Consider the following 14,336-nt stretch of genomic DNA (forward strand, 5'->3'; position numbering starts at 1 on the left):
GTCCCGCCCACAAGATTCAATTTAACAGCAAACAAAACTTTTGGATGTGCCAAAAAGAACTTTTGGATTTGCAAAGAAAATGACATAAATACATTTTTAATCACAAATTAATTTTACTTGCAATAAAACATTTTTTGATTGCTGTGTCTCAACCCTTTTCTGTCTGATTGCATAATTAAGAAACAAAAGTAACTCCACATAGCCTCATTCCTCAAAACTCCCCCAAAATGCAACCTCTCTGATGACTTCAGGTTTTAACATACATAAATTCAACACTAAGTTTTACTTTCTTGCCAGCAGATGTCACATTCGTCAGATCTCACGTTGGAAATGATAGTGTGTGGGTGGAAGAGAGCCCAGTCGAACCGTTCCAAGCTAAATACATAAAATCTCACCCCCACCTCACCGCTCCTTTCTGCTCTCAGCCCTGGTCCAAATTTGGCACTGTTGGCCTCTGTGAAAAGGCATTTCCCCCGGGGTGGAGGGGGATCGAGGTTCTGTGTAACTCTTGACTGCGGTCCGAGTCTGACAACATCGTGATTTTCCCACAGGAAAATAAAAACATAAACTTTGACATAACATGTTTTTGAATCAGAGGATCAAAGCTGTGAGAGGAAAGGCTTCGTGGGATCTGTGTGTGCCACGCAACAAAACACAAGGTTCAGAGTTTAAGGTTAATTCATTGTCATGGTATCCCACAATATAATACAGTTGTAGTTCCTTTTATGCTACACAAGCAACACAAAAAACAAAACAATATTTTTTATGGTGGAGTGTGGAGGATGAGGTCGAGTCAGAGTTTCCCAGTCTGACATAAGAAACTAAATGTACAGTTGGAAGACGCTTCAATCCAAGTTTTGAAAAGTAATCAGATTAACAGTCAGACACTTAAAATGAGACAGAGTAATATTTATCAGGCAACCAGGTGCTCAAATAAAAAGAGAACTGAACAGAGTGAAAATAAACTGACATACTGGAGGAGTCTGAAGAATTCATCAGGGGTTTTAGGTGAAAACTAGAATTACTGCCTCTTGGTTACATGACTCCACAGACCAGTGACGTTCCTCTTACAGTTTACATCCATGTCTGTGAAAACATGGACGCTTCACACGCATCTTACCCCGAGAGCACAGCAGATCTATACAATCAGCACAGTTTCAAGATTAGTGTCACCAATTCAGTCTATTCACTGAATCAAATCAAATCAATCTATCTATCTAGTTCTTCATCATTTTATACATTTGGGTAAAATTTTATAATAATAAGCGTATGAATTCTTGAGTTATGGCCAAAAAAAATGATTAGTGAGGTCACAGCGACTTTGACCTTTAGCCACCAAATTCTAGTCAGACCATTTTTGAGTCCAACTGAATGTTTGTACCAAATTTGAAGAAATTTCCTCAAGATGTTCATGAGAGAGTACATTTACAACAATGGGACAGACAAGGTCACGGTGACCTTTGATCCCCACTTATGACCTTCAACCACAGAATTCTAATCAGTTCATTCTTGGACATTTGCGCCAAGTTTGAATTGTTGTCCTGGTGAATGTTTGTGCCACATTTGTAGAAATTCCCTCACAGTATTCTTGAGGTGAGGTATTGCATTCACAAACCCGAGAAAGACCTTTGACTACCAAAATGTAATCAGTTCATTCTTGAGTCCAAGAGGACATTTGTGCCAAATTTGAAGAAATTCCCACAAGGTATTCTTGAGATATCATGTTCAGAAGAATGGGACAGACAAGGTCACGGTGACCTTGACCTTTGACCACCAAAACCAAATCAGTTTATTCGTGAGTCCAAGTACATGTTTGTGACAAATTTGAAGAAACTCAAGGTGTTCATGAGAATGGGACGCATGTACAGACAATCTGAAAAGATTATTGGGAATATGTACCACTGAAGCAGAGTATGAACAATACGACGGGAGCTTTATGGTGGGCCTTTACTTTGTTCTTGAGACCCTGTATTGAAGGAGGCCACTGTGTTCAAATGAGGTTTTAAGACCTTAATTTCTTTGCTTATATGATGTACAGTATATTTATAATTACAGAGTTTAATTAAATTATTAGACACCAAATCTGTCAATCTGAAAAATTGTACACATTGTACAGAGAGGGAGGAAAATAGGATCATTATGGGTCCATTAGTTAATTTTTGCTTTTAGTGTCTAGTGAAGAAATAATGCTCTTTCAGAGACATTTTCCAGGCATGAAAATTGTCAAACTCATCAATTCATGTCAGGACAAAAATATTAGTATTGGCTTTTAGAAATTATTGTTGCATCATCATAACATTACTGAAGAGAGGTCTGTATCAACACAAATCAACATTTGTCTTGGACCACATGCTGCTGTTGTGGTTGCTCTGAAGCCTGGAGCGCACACAGTTAGGACCAAAAAAAAAAAAAAAACCCTCACTGGAACAATTCCACATTGTCCGAGATGTTGACTGTGCTCCCGATCAATAACTTTCATGTGAGCCTAATCAATGGCATCAAACAGTCACATCATGTGAGCACAGCGGGACAGTTGTTTTGGCGAGTCATATGAGCTAAATAAAGCAGGACTCTCTGCAGAGGGACACAGAGGGGGCGGAGCAGAGTGTGTTGGCACTTCACTACAAACCATCTGCAATCAGCTGTAGTGGGGTTAAACAAGTGATTTGTAATCTGGCTAAAAACAACCTGCCAGACTAGAAACAATTCTATTTTCATGTATGATTTTATATTGCTGGGAAGTAAAATTTAAAATGACTGTGGAGTTATAGGCATCAAAGTAATAAACTAAAGTTACACCATTAATATTTACATCTCGCGCAGCACGAGCCTCTCATCCATGAGTAGATGCACGCTTCCTTCTGCGCAGTGATACAGCTGGCAGTTGTAGTTCGGTAGAGAAAAAGTAGTTCCTTCAAATGTATTTTTTGGTGCTTTGAGCACCACAAGCCGAGTGCCATCTGCTGCCATTATACGGGAGAGAAGGCAGACATCTCTACGGACGATATCTCCCAACACTGTGCACCTCACACCAAACCAGTCTAGACTGATACACATCACTACATGTAAGACGAAACAGATTTTTGATTTTGGGGTGAACTGTCCCTTTAAAATTACAGAAAAATGTACTATAGGTTATGTGAACTGGCCGGTCTGAGCTCGACTCAAGCCGGCTGATGGTGTCACCTGGGACTCAACTGGTCAAATCACTGGCTGCTGGTTTTAAGGCACGTCAACTGTTTCAACAGCCAATCAGCTTGTAGTGAAGTCCGCTGGTCAAGTCAAAATGACCACAGACGGCGTGTTTGCTTAATGCAGCAAGTGCTCCGTCCTAGTCAAGCCCTCTTGTTTCTGTCCTCAGTGTGCCAGTGTCGGACGGTGGGTCGCTGCTGCTGGCTGTATGTGCTTATGCCCCGCCCACACACACATTCTCATTGACTGATGAATCAGTGCTGTTTATTAACATTATTGTGGTGTATTGATTATGAATACAGTCCATCTGATGCTGGTTTTGTTTCATCACTGTAGCCAGTATCTCACTATCACTATCCTCATTCAGATTTTAAGAAGCTACAAATTATATTCAGCCACAAAATAAGTCTGAAAACCTGCAAATCAGAACGAAAGTACAGAGAGTTGTTGACTAGAGATGATACGCCGTCTCATGGTGGTCACTTCCTGTCAACGTTACAGATTAGAAGCACAGAGAGTTGTTGACTAGAGATGATACACCGTCTCATGGTGGTCACTTCCTGTCAACGTTACAGATTAGAAGCACAGAGAGTTGTTGACTAGAGATGATACACCGTCTCATCTAGTTGCATTGGTGTGAACCAGCAGGTTTTGTAGAACCCTGCAGAACAGCACATTGCAAGTAGTTGCCTTTTTCAACTCGTCTCATGGTGAATCTTTGGTCTGAACTGGGCTTAAGACATCCAATGGTACTAATTATGTCAGCATAAATTGTTGGAAAGTGGCCTAAATAACACAAAATTTTGGTAACAACTGGCATTTTCAAAATGGTCCATTTAACTTTCACCTCAAGATATCATAATTAAAAAAGGTTCTACAGATCGAAAGTCTCCCCTAAGTCTAAGAAGACTTGTTTATATACGTAAAGCAAAACTAGTTTTACTTGCTGTTTTTTTCCACTCCTTCTCTGTAGTCTCTGAGGCTGCAGAAAGGAATGCTAAGGTTTAATTTTATGCCGATATGCATCGTTAAAGAAAAACAGATACAAAAAGATAAGATGGCGTGCAGCATCAAACCAGTAAAGTACAGCCATAAAGTATCTGTTACTGCTTTAGTCGTAACTGAGCTGCAAATGTGAGGAGAAGTGATACAATGAGAAAGCAACAAGAAAAATCAGGTGCTCATGATGTGCGTTCAAACAACTGAGACCCCCTGCCTCTTCCTCTTTGACTTCACGTGTCACGGACACCACAGGTAACACACACAAATCCAGCGTGGATGCAGAGCAGCATCTCCATGACTACCTACATTGGTGAAAGCCAGCCAGGAAATCACCCGCTCCCTAAAATGGTCACTGGTTAGTGCTGGTTAGCGCTCAACATGCTGTCCCAATTAAGGAATCAAGTCTCCCTCCCACGCTGTATTCAGAGTTGTTGAGGGATTAATAAAGTAAATAGCCCTTCCCAACTGTTCTATGATGAATATTTTAAAGGTGCATTTTGAGGATGTTTGGTACCAAATCAATCCAAAACACAGACTCAGACTCAACATCTCTTTTTAATCAGACTGTTACACCTCCATATTTACAATAATCTGCAGCAACTTGTTCAGATCACATGCTGAATAGCAAACGGCTCAACCAAAGTTAAGATAGTGAAAGCCCTTTCATTCAGATTTTTCTTCTGCTTTTACTGATTGGTTTGTGGTTTGAGGGAACACCAGCAAGCTGTATTGCACTGAGTCCCACAGCTGAGCAGCATCGCGCTGCTGTCGAGGAAAAATCACACAAATCTGCGAATGTTTAAAGTGTTCATTCAGGCATTTGCACCTTATATGAGACCTTTGACGCTTCGGCTCTTCAAACTCTGATTGTGTAACTTCAAATAAAAATGTTTTTGTTTTAAGCTCTTTATGAAACTTTACTTTCCGCAGATTTGCATCATTTCGTCCCGACAGCAGCGACAGGAGGAGATCACAGGCCGGCCAGAGGGTTTCCTAACATGAGCAGGAACTCATTGCCCTCGTAAGAAAACATGATAAGCCATCTGTGTTACACAACAGTAGTCAGGATACTAAGACAACAAGTACAGTCAGTAAGTTGCTCTCAGTAGCATCATGAGACAGAAACATCGATCCAGACTGAATCATGCAGGAAAAAATCTGTCCGTGGAGCATCTTTCACAACAGATCAAGCACAGATCAAACATGTCAACACTTTGCAGGAAATTACATTTCATAGCAGTTACATAACACATACCGTTACATAGAAAACGTTATATAAATAGGACATAGTGGAGGCAGCAGGGTCGGTGGGGGGTTCAATTCCCCTGACAGCAGCTGGTGAGTCTGTTGCACCGGAAAAGTCCTACCGTTAAACTCTGACCCCTAACCTTACTCTGACCTCTGACCCCTGAACCCCTGCAGTGAAATGTGGCATCTCTAGAGAGAAAATGTAAAACAAATAAAAGTTTCTCACCACCTTAAAGAAATAGCTGCATTTAAAGTCACAATGAAATAAAATGACTTTTTGAAAAAGTCAGTGACAAATAAATTCTGCTGAGGAAGAGTGTGTGATTGTTTCAGCACACCAGTCACCAGAGGAGAATGTTGCTATGTTTCTACAAACCACAGGTACATTACATTTCTAAGTTTCATATGCACAGTGTTGGGGGATAACTTATTAACAACAGTTACGTAACTAAATTACAAAACAAATGTTACTGTAATCTACTGTAAACAAATTTAAATACAACACCGTCAAGGGTAGGCTGGCTTACAAGGATCTGTGTGGACGGGCACATTTTGATCAGTTCTCTTTTCTAAACTTACATTGCCTCCAGTTTGGCAATAAAATCAATGAGCATTGCTCTGAGCAACTTAAAGAGGTACTTCACTGCTGTAAAGATGGCCTCTTAATAAAACTAGGATGCCTCTGCAGTAGGAAGACGCAAATACTTTTGACATTGGTGCTAAAGAACCAGAGAAAACAGAGAAAAAGAAAGCTTTTGCTCAAGAGGGAGAAAAACCTACAACTACCAGAATGCAGTGCGCCGCACCGGGCTAATAAATGCTCCTCCGTGTAAGCGACAAATGCGAACACGTTAGCTTGAAACAAATCAGCTGGCTGGCAAAAAATGATCTTGATTTCTGACAGTTAAACAGTGAGCTAAAACATGTTTCTGAAAACATCTCAGGAGAGAAATGGGCAACTTAGTTAAAGAATCTTAATTTATATTTAATCGCTGCTAAGTTTTACTATTTGATCTCAGATTTTTCAGCCACCATTTTCACTGTGCAGGAAACAGTGTGGTGCCCACTTCCTGTTCACAAATCCTCGCTATTACAGCTAAAAACGGCTCTAAAATATGTTTCTAAAAACACTGTTGGTGAGAAACAGGCAGTGCAGTAACACAATCTTTATATATGTTCGACCAGCACTGCCTTTTTTTACTGTTTGATCAGATTTTGGTTTGAGTTCGAGGCGGGCGGGTCGGCTCTTGTTCTGCTTTACTCTGTGTTTGCAAGTAAAGCCTGTAGTTTGAGCAACAGCCCGAGGGCCAGCAAAACTCCGCTGGATGACGTAATCTGTGTCATGACGTAAATTACATCATCTGGCAGAATTTCGCCGGTGGGCGAGGAGGGAGACCTGGGCAGTGGTTAGATGGAGAGAAGCTTCGTACAGTTCACTGACACATACTACCCACACTGTTCTTACACAGAGCTGGTTGAAAATAAGTAGAGTTGTACCGGTACAGATACCAGTATCGGAAATGCCTCCGATACTGCCTAAAATGCGGTATCAGGTATCGGTGAGTACAGCCCATGACCAATCCGATACCACGTAATGCCGCATGTCATTACGCATACGCACGCTACAGGCAAACGAAACGCAAACGGAGCAGAGTTTAAAAAGCATTCTACTGTAGCCTTTGAAATGTCTTTTTTACCAAATTGTGTGGCTGCACTTTAACCTGTGTCTTGATCTGTGTCAACACTGGATAATAACAATTTAAAAAAAAGTTTTATGGCATTCATTCTACTATTATGTATTTATTTCTTAATATTTTACAGAGAGTTTTAGGAGTTGAGACATAAAACAATTCATATCCCATCCATTTTTATTTTACGTGCTGGTATTGGATCGGTACTCAGTATCGGCAGATACCTAAGGTTCAGGGATCGGTATCTGTAAGGAAAAAGTGGTATTAGTACATCTCTAAAAATAAGTGAAGTACCTCTTTAAGTCTGCCATTGCCTGGCTATGACCAGCCGACTACCGTGTTGTAAGACATAATTCCTTTAGTGCGAGAATTTAACTATATTTTCCTTCTGAAATCAGAAAAGGCTCTGACACTACTGCTGTCAACATTAAAATGCTCAATATCAATTCTGACAAAACCTCTATAGGTTAGTTAATGTAACCCCAGTAAGTCACATAATAAAAGTAATCAAATGTAATACGTTACATTACTTTGATGAAGTAGTTAAAATAGTTAAATTACTTATTATATTTTTAACAGGGTAACTATTAATCTCTCATTAAATTTCAAAACTAACCTTCCCGACACTGCACATGTATCGTAAACATTTCTAACGTGATGCAGTGTATGAGCTGACTCTGTCATCAGGAGGTGGAGGAGATGTCGAGGGAGACAGCATCGCCTCCTAAGCTGCAGACAACTGTTCAAGACCAACAAACAAAACAGATTGTTTTTTCATTGCTGTGTTTCCAGCAGCTTTTCAGGCACCAAACGTGGATGCTTTTTATTTCCAGCGGGACAGTGGCACAAAGAGCTGTTGAGACATCACTGCCTTTCCAAATTGGATTGTGCACCCAGAACTGGGTATTTTAGGCCACAACATGACCTTTTCCCACAGACTTGTGTGGCTAAACTGAACCATATAACCACAGCATTGTTAAAACATAAAATGTGATGTATCCACTTCATAATAACATAGAAATACAACGCATCTGTGTTTTGCAGAAACATACATTTTCTCTGGTGACTGGGTTGGCTTCCATGGTCAAGAACGAGCTTTCAATCTTGACTTTTTCTGTGATTCTACAGCGATAGCCCTTGTGACAGTACACATGTATGACAACAAATGCAGATCTTTTAATTTTCCTCATGTCTGTTTATCAAAATCCTGCCAGGAAAACATTTAAAATCACATTTCGTACATATTTCATAGACGGTACGACCAAGTATCTGTGGGCACCCTACAGAAAAGCTGAAGGGTTTAACATATTCAGGCCGGCTGGGAAACTGTGTAACAGATAGATGTGATGCATTTCTAAATTCTTGGCACAGAACAAACATAACACCTTAAATCTGCACTATGTATTTGGACCATGTTCAGGAAATGTGTGAAAATAATTCAGTGCAGACAAACCAGACGTGTTCTTCAAGCTCTCAACCCAGTATCTGTTGATAATTACCTTGAAACCAACACAGTAAATGTAATGTATACAGGGATTTATAAGTAGTTTGACCACAATAAATCATGTGAACTCCACTGTAGACTTAATTTTCAGCGAGACCAGTTAAGCAGGCATTACTCCATCATGCTTGAATTAGCTACAGCCTTATTAATGTGGGGTCATATTATCAAGAAGTCTGTTCATCAAGGAAAAAGTAAAACTGCCTCTTAAGCTACGGCTAACCCAGACTTGATAAAGCTCTCGTGCCTAGCTGGTGGTTTCTCCAGCAGGAAATGGAACAGCAGGTTCTTCAGCATTTTAGCTATTTCTGGCTCGCTGGCAGCAAATGTTTATTAATGTGAGCTTTCTCTGTTGAAGGTATGCTCTGCAGGATTTCCCTAAAAAATATAGACTCTTACAAAAGTAATCCCTCTCGAGCACCACTTACAGTACGACCCACTCTCAGTGTGTGGCGGTGTATTTGTCTGCAGAGTCACTGACCTGTCTGGATTGTCTTATTTTCTGCATTGAGGACGTTCATGGGCACAAGGGCAAGGTATCGTTTAAAAAAATCAGGATATCAGAACACTTACAGTGAGAGCATGGGCTTGTGGTATAGCCATACTTTTAAACATTTTGTGGCATCTCACCAAACCACACTATATGAGCTGTAGGAGTGTGAGCTTTATGCTGGGCAAATTGTTTGCATCACAAGGCTAACATTACCTAACAGTTATTAACGGGTATAACGACAGTCACGCGGTTCCGGTGTCAGTGTGAGTTTTTTTGGAACCGTTTAACAGCTCAGTGTTGGACGTTCACTGTTGTTGCTGCTGTGCTAGCTCATGCTAAGCGGGCAGACGTTGTACTGACCATTTGCCAGGAAGAGAGCCGCTCTGGAGACGACAATCCAGGATCAGGCACCCAGCGCAAAAACGACTGAATGCATCGTTTGACCGAAGACGTTTCGATACTACTAGGTTATTTCTGTAAAGGTATTAAGTAGCCATACGCAGCCCTACTGGGCACAGCACACAGGTGAGATCAGGACTTTATAAAAACCAGGTGCCAGACCGTCAGCAGCAGGCACTGAAGAGGAAGCTATGACACAGCACTGCAATAACACAAATACAGTGAGGCAAAATGCCAAGCGGACAGAACTAGTTTCAGACTGAGAATAAATCCGGGGTTAGCTTTTACTTTTACAGACAGTAACCAATAGTTCTGGCCTAGCCTACCTTTTGATACACCAGTAAATAAATGAAGCACACAGTAAACAACAACACCAGAGTGGAGCAACTGTTTGGTTTTCGGTTCAGTTTTCAAATTTACTGGAAGTTTCTGCATGCAGCTGTCATGGGAAATATACATTTCTATGGCATAATGTTTTTTAGATGGTAAAAAAATTATATTGTGGTCAACTGCTGTGTTTTGCCTGTTATACCAGTGTATGCTTTGCTTTGAAATTTACAATCACTGGATGTAAAAGAGCCCAAAATGACAGAACGTCTTTAAACGTATGTGGTCTCTGGTGTCCATTTACTTTTAGCTAGAGTGTGTTATTGAGTTTTCTTTCTGAACGATCGTCTCGTTAAGTTTGTTTGTTTGTTTTCTTGTCCTTTTCGACCACAACTACGTCAAATTCAGGAGCAAGACGCTCTGAAAAACACATTTCATTGTGATATTAACCCCAAACTCCACATTTTAAACCTTCCTGCAGGTTATAAAGAAACTTCTCATCATTACAAAAAGACAGGTTTAATCTCAAGTGCAGCACGTCAGACCTCTTGGCTGTGACAAATAAATTATCTTATAAACCATAAACACTTCATCCACGAAATCATCTCTAACCCTAGAGATCTACTTTGTACATCAGGGGCCTCCAAAGGGCCAAGTTAGCCGCTGCTTAAATATTTAAACTCTGAAGTGTATTTACATGAAGTCACACGCGGTCACTGGCTGTCAGAGAAAGTGCTCTGACCCTCTTACACTGTGAGGTCGGGCTCGTGATGCACGGCGATAACACTCCTCTCCACTTCACACTGATCTGAACAGCGATCAGCTGCCGGAGGGTTGAAACACAGATATGAGCAATAAAGTAACAGACTACAGTGAAGTTAGTCTTTGCATGAAGGCAGACAGCAGATTCATTATCAACACTCGACATGTCAGGAGGTGATTATCTTAAGACGCTACGTGGCTTGTGATTTAAGAGTCGTGTACAGCTGAGAACAAAAGGCAAACAGCCCGGAGGCTTAACAAAGAACTTGCTGATAAACCTGAGGAGGAAACACAGAATACAACCCTCCAAATAAATATGATTTATTGTCTCTGACGAGGATACGCCGCCGTGTGCTGGCAGGAAAACGTCCCGGGTCAGCGGCCATCTTAGAAAGTAAAGCTAATTCTTAAATCAACTATTTCATGTGAAACCCGAGACTGTGTAAACATACTTGGAGCTTCCCACTAACACCCAGCTAAAACACACACAAGCTCAGAAAGAAACCTCAATCTTCTCTCTGAGAAATGAGCTTAACGTCCATCTGATACACATTTTCCACTCTCACACAGGCTGATTATCAGATGGATGATTTTTCAGACGCTCATTAGCATCTGAAGTTCCCTAAGGGAAACAGATCAGCAGTCTGTTTCAAGTGTTAACATTTTTTTTTTTTTTGCATCACCTAATTCTACCCTGAAAGAACCAAGATAATTTGCAGATTGTTCAGTCAGGCTTGAAAAGATCTAAATTATTTTTTGCATTTCGGTGGATCACACAGCACAAGTCGCACTGTGCTTTCCTTTTTTTTTTGCATCTGGGTTCTGAGTTGTGGAGTCAGTGCAGGCAGGAGTGTTTATTAAATCCTCTGAAGTGACACATGAATTGTATTCCGACAGTCCGCTTCCGTCATCAGGATCAAACTTCTTAACTCCGTGTCGTCAGCTTGTGATAAAGAGCAGCATCACACTCAGGAGCATTCAAGAAAGCTTCACAGCCTCCGTAAAATCAGCCTTTGAGACAACAGACAGGCATCTGCACAGGCACCTCTCCGGGCTCTGTGCAGGTCCTCGCCACATCTCACTGTGGGACCAAAAAGACCTGTGTCATGCTGCGCAGCACAACCACAGAGGGCCGATGCCTCCAAAGTGACCAAACCGAATCTGTCGTCGTCAGGGCTCATACTTGGCATCGAGGGTCTGGTCGCGGGACAACAGGAGCCGGAGCCTTCTTCGCGTCCACGCAGCTGAGGCAGGCAGGAAACAGCGGGCTGAAGAGGCGGCCGAGGCCCTTCCGGAAGACGCTGTTGGAGAGGCTATAGATGACACAGTTACAGAAGCTGTTGCTAATCGCCAACCACGTCGTGAGGAAGGAAGCCACCTTGTGGTGATACAGCCCAGCGCTCTCCAGGAGGAAGTAGAGGATGTACGGCATCCACAGCATGTAGAAGACGCTGGTGATGCGGAACAGCACCATGGCGTAGCGTTTGTCCGTGCAGCCGTCGCAGCGATCCCCGCGCTCGCCTTTATCGCCCTCCGTTTGCGAGCTGAAGCGGGCATGGCGCTGGGTGATCTCCCTCGTGTGCTGCCGGCAGATCCGAAATATACTCCCGTAGGTGAAGCAGACGGTGAGCGCCGCTGGTGCATAAAGCAGCGCCACGATGAAGGTGCTGAACCCCGGGTTGGTTTTCCATGAGTCTGCGCACCATTGAAATATGTCCCCATGGTAACCTGGCTTCCCCCAGCCGAAAAAGGATGGCAGGAAGATCAAAGCAGAGTAAACCCAGATAAGAACGATGCACACCCTCAGCCGGCACGGCGTCACCAGTGTGGCATACGACAGAGGGCGTGTGATGGCAATGTAGCGATCCACGCTGATGCACGCCAGTGACGCCATAGAGACGCTCTTCAGCACAGAGACCATGTAGCCAAACGCCTTGCAGGTGAGCTCCTCATTCAGGCCACGGAGGTAGTGGAGGAGGGACAGTGAGGGCACCAGGCAGCTGACGCCTACCAGCAGGTCGGCGTAGGCCATGGTCTGGATGAAGTGGCTGGTGGTGTGGTGGTGCAGCAGTGGGGCGCAGTGGAAGACGAAGATCACCACCAGGTTGCCGGCAATGATGAGCATGGTGAGGAAGAGGATGACGACCACCTCCAGCACGCAGGTGTCCAGGCTGCGGGAGTAACCCACGGCGCCCAGCAGGCAGAACGGGGGAGAGCCGCTTTGGTTCGCATTGGAGGAAGAGTTCATGTTTAGACTGGAGGAGGGAGGGAGCAGGAGGGGGCGGTTTCAGCTCAATGCGGCCGTCATCCTGTCGCCTGAGTCTCTGTTTTAATCCTGAAGTTGCTCGTCCCGTCTTCTACTCCCAAAACAAAGAGCGCTCCGGTTCTTCTTAAATCAGCATCTTTTCTCCCTCAGCAGGCGGCGAGCCCGTCCTTAAAGTAGCAGTAATCCATCGGTGTGTGCAGAACGCAGCTTGCTGCTGCTGCTGCTGGGTGTGAAATACGTGCATGTGTGCTACCTCAAGGAGCACAAAAAAATCTCCACCACAGAACAAGAGATGCCAGTCTGATGCTGCAGTGCACACCGTCCTCCCCTCGCAGCTGTTTATCATACCCCCCCCCTCTACTGCAAATCCTGAGGTAAGCACTCTGCGCCGGCACACAGCCACCGAAAAATCCAGGCATCCACTTCTCGGCTCTTTGTGACGGAAAAAGGAGGGAAAAACAATGGAGGAATTCCCAGCAGCTCCAATGTTAACACTCCTCCACACTGACAGTGACGGCTGTCTCAGCAAACAAAAGCAAGACAGTCCAAACAAGCAGCGTCAGATCTGGAAGTGGCAGCCTCGTCCATGGTCCACTGACAGGGGATGAACACACACACTTCAGCACACACACGCAGCGTCTCGAGCAGGAAGAGTCCTGGAGACAGGCGCAGGAGCGCTGGCAGGCGAACATCCAGAAGTGATGGATAATGTCACTGGGATCTCTTCTCCGTGGAGCTTCGACTGAGGCTCAGAGGCAGCCGGCTGACTTCCAGTGTGTGTGTGAGAGAGTGTGTGTGTGTGTGTCAGAGAGTGTGTGTGCATGAATGTGTGTGTATGAGAGAGACAGAGAGCGCAAGACCAGGGAGGCAGGCAGTAAACTGCCTCTCCTCTCTGCTGTGGTGGCAGTAGTGATGATGCAGCGCTGCCACTGCTGCTTCCCTCTCCTCCCCCTGCTCACTCTCTCTCTCTCTCACACACACACACACACACACACACACGCATACACACACTGGTGTTCCCTCCCCTCCTCGCCCCCTCGTCCTGCCTTTCCCCCCTTTTTTCTTTCACACACTCACTGTGACTCTCCCTTTCCTCCCTCCTCCGTCTCCTTCACTCCTCACCCTCAGCCCCTCTGTCACCGTGTTTCCACCGTACAGCACCACTACTGCAGGAAAACCAGTTTGGGTGAAGGACAATATCCCAGTAAGGGTGGATTTGTTTGGTTTACTGGTGGTTACATAACACCGTTTTAACAGCATTTCAGTAGTGCACTTTAACGTGAACCAGGTCCGAACTGCACAATGAGATTTGATCACAGCTGAGGAAACATTTCATGATATAATCTACATGTCTACAGCAAATACGCTTTTGAGAAAAACTTTTTGCCGAGCAAATTACATTTTGTATTAACATTAATAAGGGAATGTTGCGAATGAATGATCCTGGCAAGTTGC

The 14,336-nt window shown here is 43.5% G+C and overlaps 1 protein-coding gene across 1 annotated transcript; it reads right to left on the bottom strand.

Annotated features, from left to right (window-relative positions):
* Positions 1-4,730: 4,730 nt before the first annotated feature.
* Positions 4,731-14,020, bottom strand: LOC117252028 (putative G-protein coupled receptor 21). The gene has a single exon (XM_033618665.2). The coding sequence runs from the start codon at positions 12,861-12,863 to the stop codon at positions 11,793-11,795; it is 1,071 nt and encodes a 356-aa protein (XP_033474556.1). The 5' UTR covers positions 12,864-14,020; the 3' UTR covers positions 4,731-11,792.
* Between the last annotated feature and the right edge of the window lie 316 nt (positions 14,021-14,336).

The sequence above is a fragment of the Epinephelus lanceolatus genome, chromosome 9 (genome assembly GCF_041903045.1).
Source record: "Epinephelus lanceolatus isolate andai-2023 chromosome 9, ASM4190304v1, whole genome shotgun sequence".
NCBI lineage: Eukaryota > Metazoa > Chordata > Actinopteri > Perciformes > Serranidae > Epinephelus > Epinephelus lanceolatus.